Raw genomic sequence first — 15,810 nt, forward strand, 5'->3', positions numbered from 1 at the left:
AGCCTGGCACCCAACACGTGTGTGTACTCCATACCTACTGGTGGGCTGAATGCATGAACCAGACTTCAACTTCCTCAAAAGAGGGTGAAACGATATTTATTTTTTAAATGGTTGAGGCCAAAGATAGACGGGGAGACCAAAGAGGAGAAAAGAGAAGCTCCATTCCCCCAGCCCTCTCCCCTGCTCTGGGCTCCCTGACCCACACCTGAGCTTTCCTCCTGTCACAGAGCACATCAGGTAGAAACACACATGTGCAGCAGCCTCCGTGGGTCAAGTTCTCTGACTAACCTGGGAAACCAAGTACCAATTTGCGCAGAGACAGGCCTCCCAGAACCAGGGCTTTCTTGGGCTCAGACTGACTTTTAGCGTCCTTACAGTACTCACCATTTCTTGTGGGCCATGATGTTGAGATTACAAAATCTGTTCAAGGGCACAGAGCTACTAAGTTGCCAAATGGGATTCAAACCCAAGACTTTGCAGCTGATCAGTTCTGAGACCTGTAGTAAATTAAATGTTCTAAGCCCCAGATTCATCAAATCTAAAATGGGATTGTATTTATATATATATATATGTGTGTATATATATATATGTACATATAATTATAATACATATAATCTTATGCATAGAATTATGTGTTGTTGGGTTCTTATAAGGACTAAATGTGCATGTAAAACATCACAGTAAATGATCAATAAAAGACGAGGAAAAAGTTCCCCTAGCGATCGAGGAGTGTCCTTCGTCCTTGTTTCTCTCTCACCACCTTGGTGATCTCATTACATCTCACAGCTTTCAATACAATCTGCCTGCTGATGACTCCCACGTGGATACTTCCAAACTCAACGTGTCTAACAATGAACTCCAGATCTTCTAACTGAGTAACTCCAGTTACTCAGGCGGAAAAATCTTGGAGTGAACTTTGACAACGTCTCAGCGCCTCACACGGATGGTCGAACCCTCCCTCAGGATGGATGCCTTCAAAATGTATGCAGAGTTCCAGCACTGCTCACTGCCTGCACTGCTCTCACCCAGGCAGACCACCAGTCTCTCTTCCCAAGGGTGCTCGAACAGTCTCCTGATTATGCTCTTCTTCTATCCCACCTCCTACAGTCCATTTCAACACAGCAGCCAGAAGGGTCCTTTACAGGAGGACCGCTCAGAATGGAAAGTGAGACCATGTCACTGCTCTGCTCAGTTCCCTCAGATGCTTCCCATCTCACTCAGGACCAAAGCAACGACCTTCCCACGCCTACGAGGCCTGATGTGACCTGCCCCACCTGCACCACTGCCAGGACCTCCTCTCCTCGCTTTCTGCTCCCACACCGGCCTCCCTGCTCCTCCTCACACATACCTAACACTGCACGGCCCTCTCTGAACACGTCGTCCAGGAAGCTGCTTTGCTAACTCCTGCTTCCTTCAAGTCTTGGGTCTAATCTCACCCTCTCAGTGAGGTCACCCTGACTACCTTAAGCCCAACCTGCACTTCCAACCTGCTTCACCTTGCTCTACACGTTTCTTTTCTCCTCATCACCGAACACATTTTAAGATACTTCTTTATTCGATCTACTGTCTATTTCCATCCACTGGCATATAAACTCCAAGAGGGCAAGGATGTTTGTTCACGGATGGAGCGGGGAGCCCACACAGCCTAGGACACTGGGCACTCAGTACATATTTCCTGAATAAGTGAAAGGTCACGAGAATTGCATCCTTGAGCCACTGAAATAACACCAGCAACTTCTCTTCCTCTAAGAGTCTTATTATGTGAGAAGAGGTCATCTTGATAAGCTTAAGCCCCTGTAGTCAGGTCTCGATTTCTGGCAGCTGAACGGAATTCCTGACTGATACCTGGTGAAAGCCAAAGGTATTAGGTCGTATTCACAGGTGGCAGTAAGAACTAGGGACTCCTTCCAGACACCATGGTACTGGAAACCTTATTCATGACCCAATGAATCACCTTCGAGGGAGCTGGAACTGGTTCAGTAAGTTATCCTATTATTATAATCACCCCCTTCAAACACTTAGCTGGCTCAGAATCCTTCCTTAGAAGAGGAATTCTCTGGACAGACACCCACTGCCAACCTCACCCAGATACAGTCATCACCTGTTAATGGATGTTTTTATCCATGTCCTCTCTTAACGTGACGCACGGCACGAAGGGGAGCTCTCTTCCCCCCACTTCCCCTTCTTGTAGTTCCCTAAACACACAGCTTTCATTATCAGTCCAGACTTGAGCTACTGCCTCCAGCCTCCTGCAGTCAGCCCGGAGACAGCACTGGATGCCCAGTGAGCTGGCCCCATGGTCCAGGGCCTTTGCAGGAAAACACTGTGGCTGAGGCCATTCAGCTCATCCATCTTCATTCAGAGGCCATCACGGGCCCTGCCACGTGGAGTTGGATGTGTCTCAGACACAACTGCTCTACTTAGGAGGAGAGACGAGGGCTGTGGGGCCTGGTCGAGGCAGCCCTGGGAATGGACTGAGGGACCGGCTACTACACAAAGGGTGGGTCCCAAGCCTGTTGCTCCTTGAACCATGTGGGGTTCACTAACTAGGCCAGAGAACTCTACAAATGGCTTTCGGAATGGATGGTTCAGGAGGAAGTGAAGAAGGCAAAGAGTTTAATAGTACAATTTGGGCCACCTTGATATGCTACTTCTGATTAGAGCAACGAGTAAGAAAAGGGCAGGACCAGCCCTCAGATTCTACTTGATCATGTCACCACGCACGAAAACCAAAAGGCTGAAAATGACTCCTGTGAGCCAGTCCATCCTGCACTAATCAGGGCCAAATTTGGTTTTGAGAGGTGAGATGCCCGGTGTTCAAACCTGTGGGAGGTAACCTCCCTTGCTCTCCTCCAAGCGGTTCAACAATCAGCTCTTGATTACTCTTGTGTGCAGACAATTGATGAACGGAATCTCAACATGTACAATGGGTCCGGGGGTGAGGAACGGAGAGCTCGAACAATTTGAATAAAATCTTCTGCAATAGTTTAAATGGAAACAATGAAACCATTTAATGATTTCAGTCAAACTACAGAGTGTCTCTGAACCAAATGTACAAACATAATAGCTGTGGTCTGGTGGTTAAGCTGACCCCACAAATTTACTTTCCTATTATTCGTCAATTTAAAAAGCCACAGGAAACAAGAAGAAGAAAAAAAACTGTGACACTCAAACATCTGTGTGGTAGGCATGCCTTGAGTGTTATGATCGACTTAGTAACAAACACAACAGACAGTGTTTACTGCCAGGGGAGCTCACGGTAGCTGGCTTGCAAGAGCCAACTGTTCAATTTTCAGAAAGCTTATCAGCCAGTGGGTAAAGTTAAACTGCGTTTATGGTAAGTGAAGTAAGTCAGACAAAGAAAGACAAATATCGTATGTCAAACATAAGTGAGCACTTTTATGGGGAACCTAAAAACAAAACAAAAATAAAACCAATCTCCTGGAGAGAAGAAATTATTGATTGCCAGAGGTAGGGGGTGGGGAAATGGGTAAAAGGTACAAACTTCCAGTTATAAAGTCAGTCAGTCCCGGGGATGTAATGTACATCATGGTGACTGTAGTTAATAATATATTGTATATTTGAATGTTGCTAAGAGAATAAATCTTAAAATTTCTCATCATGAAGAAAAAAGTTGTAAGTGTGTGGTGATGGATATTAGCTAGACTGACGACTGTGATCATTTTGCAATATTCACATATATCAGATCATTATGTTGTACAGCTGAAACTAATATAATGTTATATGTCAGCTATCCCTCAATTTTTAAAACAGTAAATAAACAAACCCGGGAGGAAATTCCAAAATAGGAACGACTAAAAGATGATTGCTTTGAAGGGAATCACCCTTATAATGAATTTGTAAGTTCTAGGTTAGAGGGTGAAGGAAAATCTTTATGATCCTTTATAATCACATCTCAAATGCAAAGACAAAACCGGTAAGACGGAACACATTATCATGTGTGACTGCACAAGAATATTGCTGTTATAAGGGCATCGAGAGTATATAGGAACACCTAGTGTAAGTCAATAACTGTAAACAGAAAGTTGCCTCTTAAAATGAAATTTTCACCCAAAACAATTGCTATAAGCCTGTCTTATACAAAGGTGAAATACGATTATGAGAAAACTATTAGAAGACAATGCCATGACTGTGTTTGTTTATATATCAGCCTTGTTCCAAAGAAGAATTGAGGTGGGCAAAGCCATTGGATTAGAATCACTGTACCTTCCTTTACCAATCTTGTCTCCTATGGCACTGTCCGAATGTAGAAGACTAAGAAACCTTCACGCAACCCCAAAAAGCAAGCAATAGCCAGAGGCACTCGTGGAAGTGATCAGCTCCCACGTGGAATATTCACCACAGCCCTTCCATTTTTTATTTTTCCCCAGTTTGCACTCAGCTATGCACAATATGGCCTCCCAGAATGGTCAAAGCAACCCACACTTAATGAGTTGACGTCAAGCATGGTCCCCAGAGCCCGGCCTCCCCGTTCCTGAGTGACATCTATATGACCAGAGCACATCATATGAGCAGCTGGACAACTGAGCTAGACATGACGGCAGCTTCCGCATATCAGTTCTACTCATCCCGGCCTTACTCTCTTCCCCTGCCCGACTGTCCAGCATCCCTTTAGCAAACATTCAGGCCATTTGTGCCACCTACAGACAAACAGCCTGCCAAAAGCACAAAGCGGACTGCAGGAATGAAGAAGAACCTCCCCAGTTTTCCTTGGTAACCCATGGCTGAAGGCATGTCCTTTTCAGGACACAGGTCCAAGGCCACCTCAGGGACCACCAGGGCCCCTCCATCTGCCCTCTTAAGGGATCCTAAGACACTACAGGTTGGGGCAGGGGAGAGGAGCTGAGTGCAGCAGGAAGGGACAATCCATTCAGGTTGAAGGGCTATCCCCCTTCCCAAGGCAAGTTGAGGGTCTTCCAAAAAGGGAGCCTGACCCACTTCTGGAGAAGCAAACTGACATTACTGATCTATGAACTACAGGTGAAGTCAGCTTGGAGCTGACATTCAGAAGATTCCCTGGACTGGTTAAATAACTCTAAGGGTAGTCTTTCAGCAGAATACCATGAAGACATGAAAAAGAACAGGGAAACTCTACATGCACCAATATGGAACAACCTCCAAGATGCATTAAAAATAGTAAGTTTAATTGATACATAATTTACACACAATAACATTCATTCATTTGAAGTGTACACTTTGATGAGCTTTACTAAATGTATTCAGTCATATAACCACCACCATCATGATCTAGAACATTCTTACGACTCCAAAAAGTTCCCTCATGACTCTTTGCAGTCAATCATTGCCACCCCCTCCATCCCTGGCCCCTGGAAACCACTGATCTGTTTTCTGTCTCTTGAGTTGGCCTTTTCCACATTGTCCTATAAATGGAGTCATTCTAGTAATAGCCTTTTATGTCTGGCTTCTTTTACTTAACAAAATGCTTCTGAGATTCATCCATGTCGTTGTGTATACCAGTAGTTCATGCTTTGTTATTGCTGAGTAGTATTCCATTGTACAGACTTACAAAAATCTGTTTATTCTGCTGTTTGAAATTTTAAAAGAAAAAAGCAAGTGGCACAACAGTGTGCCACAGCACGCTGCCATGTGTGTAGAACGAAAGGGGTGCACACACACAGCTTTGTGTACGTTTTGAAAGACACACAAGAAATTGAAACATGGCTGCCTTTGCCACAGAAACAAGTAGCTGAGAGAAGTCCTTTCTTTCTAGAACCTTAGTGTTTTTTAACTATGTGCATATACTCCCAATTTTTAAAAAAACAAACAAAAGTTTTAAGATGAACTGCTACACCTAAGGTCCCACACCTTGCAACGTTTTTTGTTTGTTTGTTTGTTTGTTTTAGCTACAACAGGTTCTCAAATAGAACTGTTTCATTCAACGTTATTTCATTGTAACACTGATGAGATGGCATAGGAACCTTGTTTGTATCAATCAGCCTATGGTAAAATTGGTTTTGTTATATACTATTTCACTATAGCTCTAAGAACCTATTGATGACGTTAAGTGAGGACTTACTGTATTGCTTTGACTTATCAAGATGACCAAGAGATTTAGCATGTTATTTTCCAGATACAGAAGAAAACTTTGCTGCTTTCCTTTCTCCTCTTCATCACACAGAGTTCTTACTTAGTCCAACCTCATCTCCCTTCCTCAACTTCTTAAACAAGAAAATAAAAGCCTCCCAATACCTCGGCAAACAGCACTCAATAGGTCCAACACTGAAAACTCAGTGTCGTGTGACTGGAGCTTGGTCCTAAGACATTTTGTTGGATGTGAAAATGGAAACAAACTAAAACACCAGGGCAGACCTCAAGGCGTAACCTCAGAGAAGACGTGGTCGCCAGTGTGATGTCCTGCCCTTTGCCAGGCCAGGACGACCATCTGCCCTTACAAGTGACAAAGCAGCTGCACTAACCGAAGGTCCAAACTCCCTTGAAAATTCCTCCAACGACATAAAACAACAGCCTTATGAATATCTGCAGGTACTCAGAAAGCCACTATGCTTTTACATGCCCTTGTCTAGTGTGCAGTGGCTTTTTGGCCTTTTTACATGAATCCTTGCTATTGGCTCCCTTGACAGTGTCCGACACACGGTTTTGCTCACCAAAGGTTTTTGGAAGGCTTCTAGAGGGTGTCATTGATCCTCACAGTTGGGAATGACACAAGTGACCCCATATTCCTCCTTGCCTGGGCTTCTCCACCATCCCTATTTAGACTCCAAACTGTCACCCTGGCTTCCTGGCTCCTGAAGAGGCTCCCAGTTTGCCCACCATACACAATTACCTGATTTCACAAAGGGCTGGCTTTCTCAAGATGCAGAACCTGACGATGGAGCGGTTATCATCCAGGTAAATACATGGAGACCAGAAAATGAAGGAGTAGTGACAGGAAGCTCATATTTATCCCCCAGCATGAGCCATGCAACCCAAACTCTCTGCTCCAACATCTCCCTTCCCAGCTGTAGGTCCACAGAGAGGCGAGCAGGACCCACCCCGATCGGATGCTCCCTGCGACCCCTCACTCCAGCTGAGCCGAGTGGTCACTTCAACAAGTTTCGGTTTCACACGCATTTATTTTGTGCCTATCATGCTCAGAGCAGGAGTTGGACAGCATGGAACAAGCTCAAAAAGTCAGGAAGTTGATGGCAGCATCACCAAGGACAGTGGCTGGCTGAAGAGGTTTAAGACCTGTGAACGGACTGATCCGTGAAGAACAGACAGTCCTTCAGCAGGCAAGAGTGATGAGGCACAACCAACCACAGCACAGCACGACCAGGACGTAGGGCTTCCCTTCGGGGCTCATGACATGGTTTTCCATGGCACGTGGGCATGGCTCTACAAAAGGACCGACATACTGGAAAGTTATTCCCCAGTCAACATCCCTTTAGTTCTTCTGAATGCATCAGAGAGAAAGTTCCAGATTGGTGCCAGTATGTCTTTACTAGTTCCCTAGCACTCCATAATTTCCCCTTCTAACACACAGAAGGGCAGGCTGCTCCTTCAGAGACTTTGGCAAACAGTAAATCCAGTTAGAACTCAATGACATTGTTGTGTCTTCGATGTATTTATTTTTACAGTTACTTTCTGTTTTGGCCTGTGATGACTGGTTTGCTGCTTACAGGAGGATACAACGTTTCTGTTTTAAATTATTTTATTTGAGGCCAGAGTCAGCCAATTTAAAGAAAAAATATGAAATAAAATACCGCAGGAGGTATGTGTTGAACATCAAAACCATGCAAACCCCATCCAGGTTACGGTACATGGTTGTACATGGATATGACAAAAACTGGCCTCTGGTGACTGAAGCGCCAGTGGCGCTGGGGTGAGCACAGGAACGAAGAAGAGAAGCATGGTCGACACGTTCCAGGAGGAAAGGGGGCCGTTCACCTTGACGAGAGCCCCGGGCGCACGTGATGTGATGCAGAAAATGAGGCTGGGGAGGTAAACTGAGACCTAGTGGTGATCCACGAAAGGTTTCCAGCCCACTTCACGAGCAGAAGGGGCCCATCCCCAAAACTGGGCCAGTTTGTGGAAGGAGAGGAGAGACACGGGGGCACGTGGACTCTGGGGCAGAGAGGCCAAGGAAGCAGATGGAATGGCCGCAGCTCTGCCGACCACAGTGAGGCCCTGAGCATGGACCTGGCACCCCCGGGAGGACGGGGTTTATCACAAAATTCTGTACACCCTGGAGGTCCCATCTGGGCCGGGAACGGAACAAAGCAAGGGACAACACAACTAGCCTGGGAGGCAGGTGTTAGCTCCAGCAGTCTTGTATGGCAGATACTTATCACCATATATGGAATGAAAACTTCTAGGGAAAAGGAGAAAGGAAAAAAAAAAAGGAGATTGGAAAAGGCTTAAAGAGAAAAAGAAAAAAATACCTAAAGATAGCCTAAACAAAACCCACCCAGCCCCTAGTGTCTGCCTCACTGTCTGCTGGCCATATGGTGCATGATAAGCCAGAACGCTCTTATTTATCTTCCTCCGCTGTCTAGAAAGCCCCATTGAGAAGGCTCCACTTGAGGTCAAGGCTATGCTGCGCTCCCAGGCCCTAACCCCCGGCTCCCAGTCCCCGCTCCAGGAGGCGGCCAGGCTGCCACTCCTCCCCCCAGCCCTGCTGCCTGTCTCGGCCCCACAAGAGCCACAGCCTCCACAGCTGTTTTCCCACATCTGGAGAAACCACAGGCCGGGCCAGCTGGGCCACACTGCGGACAGCCAGCCAGCTCATTAGCACTCACCCACACTGGCTCACCCTGCCATTCCCCAGGTCCTCTGCTATGATCCAGGCAATACCTGGTAGAAGAAACACCTCTCCTTGTGCCTGGAAGTTATCGGCCACCTTGCGCACTGCTTAACGGGGGTGCTGCCTCTTGCCCAGGAAAGGCCTCAGAGACTAATCACCTCCTTGCGTGAGGAAATGGTCAAGCAATAACTATATCCAAATTTCCCCACGTCTAAGTTCGTTGCGTTTCCCTAAAACGACCCAAAGAATCACATAAAAGTCTCTGCTGGCGCTGCTGCTGCGCCGAGTCCTCAGCCTCCACACCCCTCTGACCTCCCTCTCCATCTCTCTTCTTGTCGGCCGTGTGTGGACTGAATGCGGAGGTTCTGCGTGTGGGGCGGAAGGGTATTGCTAAGGTTGACTCTTCCAACTGGATGCTCAGTTCAATTCAGATACACAACAAATAAATTTTAGTATAAGTACATCCCACACGCTATTTGGAACATACTTATACTAAAAAAACTTTGTTTGTTCTTTATCTGAAATACAGGTTTTGCTAGAAATCCTATTTTCATTTGCTAAATCTGGCCACCCTGAAGATCAGGAAGTCCTGCTCTTCCCCAGTGAACCCTCAGAGGCCATCACAGAAACAGCCCTGCCTCTGGCCTGCATCTCATTACTGCTGTACCCGGAGCACACTCTGCAGAGGCCTGCGGGCCCTGTGCGGCCCTCTCTTGTGGCCAGGACCCCTGGCAGCTACACATGAAGGCAATCTCCCAGCCAATGCAAGACGTCGCAGAGGGCCTTATGGAAAGCATTTGTGGAGGAACCCGCAGGAGGAAGCCCAAGGGAAGATGCTGCCTCTCCGGTCAGTCTGAGATACCAAGCACGGGCACTGAAACGCCCGGCAATGTTTGGATGTGAGCCTGTCCTGGGCAGCGTCACACCCGCAGGGGCACCCATGAGCCATGTAATGCAACACCCAGAGGGGCAGGTGGCTGGTGGGCTTAGCAGGAGCATGAACTGCTTTACAAATGGCTTTCACCCCTGGCCTTCGGGCAGCGGGTCTGGGCAGGCCCCAGCTTGAATCCTGCTGGGAGACACGGCCCAGCCCCACGGAAAGCATCTCAGGGGCATGGAGTCATGGGCTCTGGGCCAGATCAAGTGCCATGGATGTGTGGGGCACTTCTCTAGATACAACCTAGAAGCAGCTGTTATTCTCTTGCTCTGGCACTAAATGCAATAATAGAATGACACTTCATCTCTAATCTGTGGACTATTTTTGCTATCACCCAAAAAGCCACTGGCTAATAATATCAGGTGGAACGACATGAAATCGCCATTCTTGTAAGTCAGGAATGTGAGAATATTGGCAATTACATACAGCCCAACCAAACGATAACAATGCTTGGTGCTCGCTTTGTGTCAGACTCCATGCGAGGTCCTCTAAGTATATTCATCACATAATGTTTAATTCTTACAACCACCTTTCAAGGTTAAGTGTTACTGTGCCCATTTTGGAGATGCAGACACAGAGAAGTCAAAGTGTTTATCCAACTAGATACGAACCGGGTCTGTGTGACTTCAAAATCCATTCATTTTTCCCACCAGGAGGCCTGGGTCATGCTGGTCCTTCCACCTCCTATGCTCTCTGCCTTTGCCTGTGGGTCAGTGGCTGGCCATTCTTGTAGCATTGGGCACCGCCAAGACTCCCACCCGGCCAGCACCTGTCACTAATGAAACCCTGACCTCCTGAATTAGCAGTAAAGTGTATTTAACAAACATTTTCAAGAGGAGAAAAACATTTGAGAGTTTATTTAGGGTGAGAGGGCCAAGAAAAATGCACTCCTGAAAGAAACAGAACGTAATCAAGGGAGAACAATCTAGTCCAACCAGTTTCCAAACGCCTTGACCGTGACTATGAGCGAACAGGTAGTGGACCACTAAGAAAGGCACCAGGTGCCATGCCATCCAGCCTCACAGGCATGCGTTCTGTGACTGTCCTCTGAGAAGACTATGGAGCCTCATCGAGGAGAGAGAAAGAGAAACCTCCCGAAAGAACAAGTCAAAGCCAGGTCTCCTCGCCCACCGGAACCCCCTCGGAGGCTGAGACCAGCACCATAAGATAAATAAAGGGCTGTCAGACTCCAACGGTCAAAGAAGAAGAAGAAAGGAATGTGCTCCTTGTGAACGAAGATTTGGGAAGTCAGAGCAGACGTCATCCACAATAAAAGCAGTTTCCATAGTTCCAGATGCACATCTGTAGAGATCAAAGTGTGAGGAGAAAAAGGAGGACTGACCTTCACGTGGGCCACATAGTGATGACACGTCTCCTCCATGTGGACCAGCTGCAGCTTCTCGGAGACCTGACCCACGGACTCTCCCAGCAACACAAAGTAGACCCTGGGCAACTGGCTCTTTTCCTTTTTGGCCACATCAGCCGTCAGAACATAATTCAGGCCTGCCAAAAAATAAGGTCCAAGTGTCAGCGAGAACACACACACACAGTGACAAGGCCACCTCCACTCCCCCCTGCCCCTCAGGAGCACGAGCACATTTCATACGACACCTAGCCCTCCACTACACAGAGGACTGTGTCCCCAAGTCACCACCTTCTCGGAAAGAAGCACGCAGTCAGGGCACTCGCAGCATTGAGAGAAAGCCAGATGCCTAACCCCCGGCCTTCCTGGGGAAGCTGTGTGTGTCATACTTTATGGCGCTCCCTGATTTAAACCTCATGAGTTATCAACTGAGCCACCAATATACACATCAACGATTGGCTGTACACAACACAATTAGTGTCCTGAAAAAGGAGACACCATGGCGAACCTATAGAAAATTACTAGAAGCTGCTGAAATGATCAGGGCTGCATGTAATTCTGACTCCTATAAAACACTGGGATACATGCCCAACACAAGGGAGAAATTACCCACTAACTCTGACTCATCTCACAGATGTCGAATCGTGCTCTATAAGCACTACATCTATTGTACCGTGCCCCGTCCACGGTCCACTGAGTGCTGACTATGTGCCAGGCGCTGTGTAGGCACAGGGGGATACGGCAATGAACAACACAGGCAGCACGCCCTGCCCTTACGGAACGTATACTCACAGAAACTCAGACAAAGGCTGAAGCTTCCTGGGCAGCCCAGTGTGGTGCTCACACGTTTTATTACCTACTCTTTCAACAAAACCATGACCACTATGTGACCTGTGCTAAGGTGCCTTTCTGAAAAGAGGAAACTCATCACCTATATACCTCGGTGTGCCATGCCAGATGGCAGAACCTACCGTGACACAATCTGGGATTTAAAAACACACAAACAACCAGAAATGGTCACAATACAGAATACACATCGGAGAAACCCAAAGGTTTCACCTCCATTGTTTCAGAGTCTGTGAGTAAATGTATGACAGTGCGTTTTATCAGGTAAATAGGGCATTAGTAGTAACAGACCTATTTCACTGCTTTTCTGCACCAAAGAACCCTGTTTCAGAGATCCGGCCCTCTGCAACACCTTTCGTTGTGTAGCTGCTTTGTGGATTCAGGGGGATATGACATTTTTAAAGTGAGAGAAAAGGAACTTCCTGTCCATAAAACAACCAGGTGAGACTGCTGAGAAATGGGAAAGCAGGTGACTCGGCCCCTACCCCGACTTCACACAGCAGCCTCGTAGAAGCTGGGCTCTGGCATCACTAAGCAGCAGCCCTGTGCCTGCCTGCAGTGCAGTACGAGAAGCCAGGCAGCAGGGATGGCTCCGGCTTTGAATAACATCAGAGGATACCCAGGGGGAAGTATGAACAAGGAAAGAGGCAAGTGACCTGGACAGGCATTCCACAACTGCCACGGGGCATGTTTTCGATGCATTTAATGGTTTTCCTGGGCCTCTGCCATCTCAGGCATCTTGCCATGCCAAGCTGGCAGATTCTGGGTCAGCAGTGGCAAGTCTGCCCCAACTTGTTTATTTCAGCAAACAGCTGATTTCCAAGGTAAGGCTGGGTCACCAGAAGGGACCTGAGACCTGGATAATCCCAAGAGATACTATTAAGAAGAAAAGAATGCATGTTGGAAAGGACTTCTACCGAGGAAACCTATAGCCGACAACAGTGGGAAATGGGGTACACTCAGCGAATGTCAAGTCTTTAGGGCAATCCTAGGGACCATCTAGTCCCAAACCCTCAGTTTTAGATGAGGAACTGAGACCCCATCTAAGGAACAAGACTTGCTCCAGGCCAGAGAACCACCCACCTCAGGGCCGAATCTAGAAATCTCCTCATCTGCAGTGCCGGGTTATTCCTCCGACACTGGTTCTGGGTACATTTTTTACATTATCTGACCAAAAAAAAGGTGACATTTTTTGAAGGTACAGGTAGCAGAACCAAACAAGTAGGGAGATCTAGAACTGAACTTTATGATCTTAATTTTTCTGAACAACAGGCATTGAGTAAGAAAGGATAAGTATAAATAAAACGAGTTTCCAAGTTCCGTTTAGCAAGACCAGGGCTAGAGATGGGCACTGCTGGAGGCTAAGCCAGAAGGCCTTGGAAAACCACTATGGCAGCTGCTGAGTGGGGTGTCCTTTGCAGCCCCCTACCTGACCTTCCACCCAGGTGAGAGTGCTATGGCGGCTCTCCCTCAGAAAGCGTAATCTTGGAGAGAACAGAGGGTTTGAACCATCTGGCCAGCAATGAGCTGGCTGAGCGCAGAGAAAGCCTGGGTGGAAATGAACACAGGAAGACAGAACGGATAGTATCAGTGCCCCACCCATACCCTCTGCACTTTTACCATTTCTCTGCTGTCCAGCCCAATTTACAACTGCCAGCACCTGCATCCCGTTTCCCAAGGGCTTTCTCTGGTGGCTCTGTCCACATGCATGGCGGGCCAGAAATAGCTGAGAACTCAAGTCCCCAGAGCCGCCTCCAGTACTGCATGACCCCAGCTCCCTCGTCCCTTGAGTGGGGTGACTCTGAGGTGTGTTTCACACAGACTCCCAGGGTCCCCCAGCAGGATTCAGCTCCAACTGCCCACATTGGTAACTTGCTCCATAACACACCTTCTATTTGGCTGCTAAGATGCTCTATTTTACGTGTCAATTTGACGAGCACACAGTACCCAGGTATTTGGTCAAACACCAATCTGGATGTCACTGCAAAAGTACTTTTTAGATGAGATGAATGGTTAAATCAGTACATTTTGAATAAAGCAGATCATCCTCCGTACTGTGTGTCTGTGTGGGGGGGTGCTTCATCTAATGAGTTGAAAACCAAAGGGAAAAAGACTACAGTCCCCACAAAAAGAAGGCATTCTGCTTCCAGACTGCTTCCAAGCTGCGGTCGCAACATGCACGCATCCTCTTGTTTCATTTCTCTGGAGAACCTTGACTGATGCAGCTGCCCTCCCTTCCCATCTCACTTTCCCACTTTCCTACTGGTGCCTCTTGGGATCAAGTCCTGAATCAAATACGTGCACTTGAATCTTTGACCCAGGCTCTGCTTCTGGGAGAATCCAAATTAAGATGGAGCAAGTCAGGAAAAGGGAATGAGTTTGACCCTCACTATGTGCCAAGCACTGTGCTGGGGGCGTTCCAAATACCAGCTTTAGTTTTCCAAAGCCCCATCTCACCGCAGAATTGTTGACCGAGTATATTCCCCTTGCCACTCAAGGAAGGGGAGAAATCACTCAGCTCCTAGGAACTGAGCTGAGGACCACAACCGCTGCCCTGCTCAAGGCAGAGCGTGGACATGCCAAACACGTTTACCTAGCAGACTTTTCTAAAATGTTAACGTATACAATCACAGGCAGACCGTGTTCTCCAATTCACCAAGCGCCATCATTTTGGAAGCTTTTCGTCTTTAGAACTGCCTGCTTGGTGCTTCTGCTTGATTTAAAATTTACTGTGACATTTTAAATTACACAAAAAGAAGTCCGCTTCATAGCAAACTGTCTTCTAGAAGAAAGTAGCCACAAGGAGACTTACAGTGGGAAACCCAGCCTGAGTGAGGAGGGTCTTGGAGCTGCCAGGGTGGCAAGAAATGCAGACCGTTCTGAAGCCCTGAGCTCGGCTGGTAGTTTTAAACAGCGCCCACCCCAAGTGTCTGAAAGGGAGCCTCTAAGAAGGGGAGGAGAAGCTGCAGAAGCAGCCAATCAGCTCCCTTGATTCAGGTGGCTGGAGCCCCCGTGGGAGGGTGCCCCTAATGCAAGCCAGCCCAGCCAGCCCCCCGCCCGTCCTTGGGAGGGTGGTGGTTCTGATTAGGGCCCCCTCCAATAGCACATTTCACGTCTTCAGGTTTTCCCTTTGGCAGCTTGCGTCCATGCCATGTCGAATGATGTCATGTTGATGGAAAAGCTGATCCGCCCCAAGTAATGCTTTCAGCCGCCTCCTGTCCCTGCCCCCAGCTGGTTCCCGAGGGCCCCCCACACGGGCCTGGGCCAGGAGGGAGCCAGCTGTCTCGCATCAACTCGGGCTCTGGTCTCTCCCAGCGAGTTCTGATTCATTCCCTTTCTCCGTCAGAACATGATTTTAGCTGTGAAATTTTGCTAATAAGTTCTCCTTCCAGAGTTACTCTGAGCTTCCCTTAGAGTTTACCAGAAGGTGGGAGAGGGAGGAGATTTTCACTTTACTAGCTTTCCTAATTTTTATCCCCCCCCAAAAAAATGAGGAGCAATTAGTAAACCAGGTTCCCCCTGGTCTAATATTACTCATATAACATGGATTGGCCTCATTATCTCATCTCCATGCTTCGCAAGAGATCAATAGGAGCTCAGAGAATGTTCTCTGTGTGCAAACACTCTCTGGAGCAGAAATGCACCCCAAAGCCTCAGGAAGGGTCACGGAACAAGTCACCTCATTTCAACCCTATTTCTGCGATTGGCTTGAGTGACGTGGGTGCCATCTCTCAGGACCTGGACTCAACCGCTTGTCCAAAGGCAGGGCGGGCACCCCTGCTTGCTCACAGCTTTGCCAGGCTGACTGAGAGTCATGGAAACTGGGGACGCAGAATCAGAGCACAACACACAACCACTTAGCGCTCACCCCTTCCTGGT

At 47.7% G+C, this 15,810-nt stretch overlaps 1 protein-coding gene across 1 annotated transcript in view; it reads right to left on the reverse strand.

Annotated features, from left to right (window-relative positions):
* Positions 1-15,810, reverse strand: part of ITGA9 (integrin subunit alpha 9) — a 296,740-nt gene that overhangs the window by 202,222 nt on the left and 78,708 nt on the right. The window contains exon 15 of the mRNA XM_033132690.1: positions 11,065-11,225. Coding sequence (XP_032988581.1) covers positions 11,065-11,225 — 161 coding nt within the window. The remainder of the gene's footprint in view (positions 1-11,064; positions 11,226-15,810) is intronic.

Source organism: Rhinolophus ferrumequinum, chromosome 17, assembly GCF_004115265.2.
Source record: "Rhinolophus ferrumequinum isolate MPI-CBG mRhiFer1 chromosome 17, mRhiFer1_v1.p, whole genome shotgun sequence".
Taxonomy (NCBI): Eukaryota; Metazoa; Chordata; class Mammalia; order Chiroptera; family Rhinolophidae; genus Rhinolophus; species Rhinolophus ferrumequinum.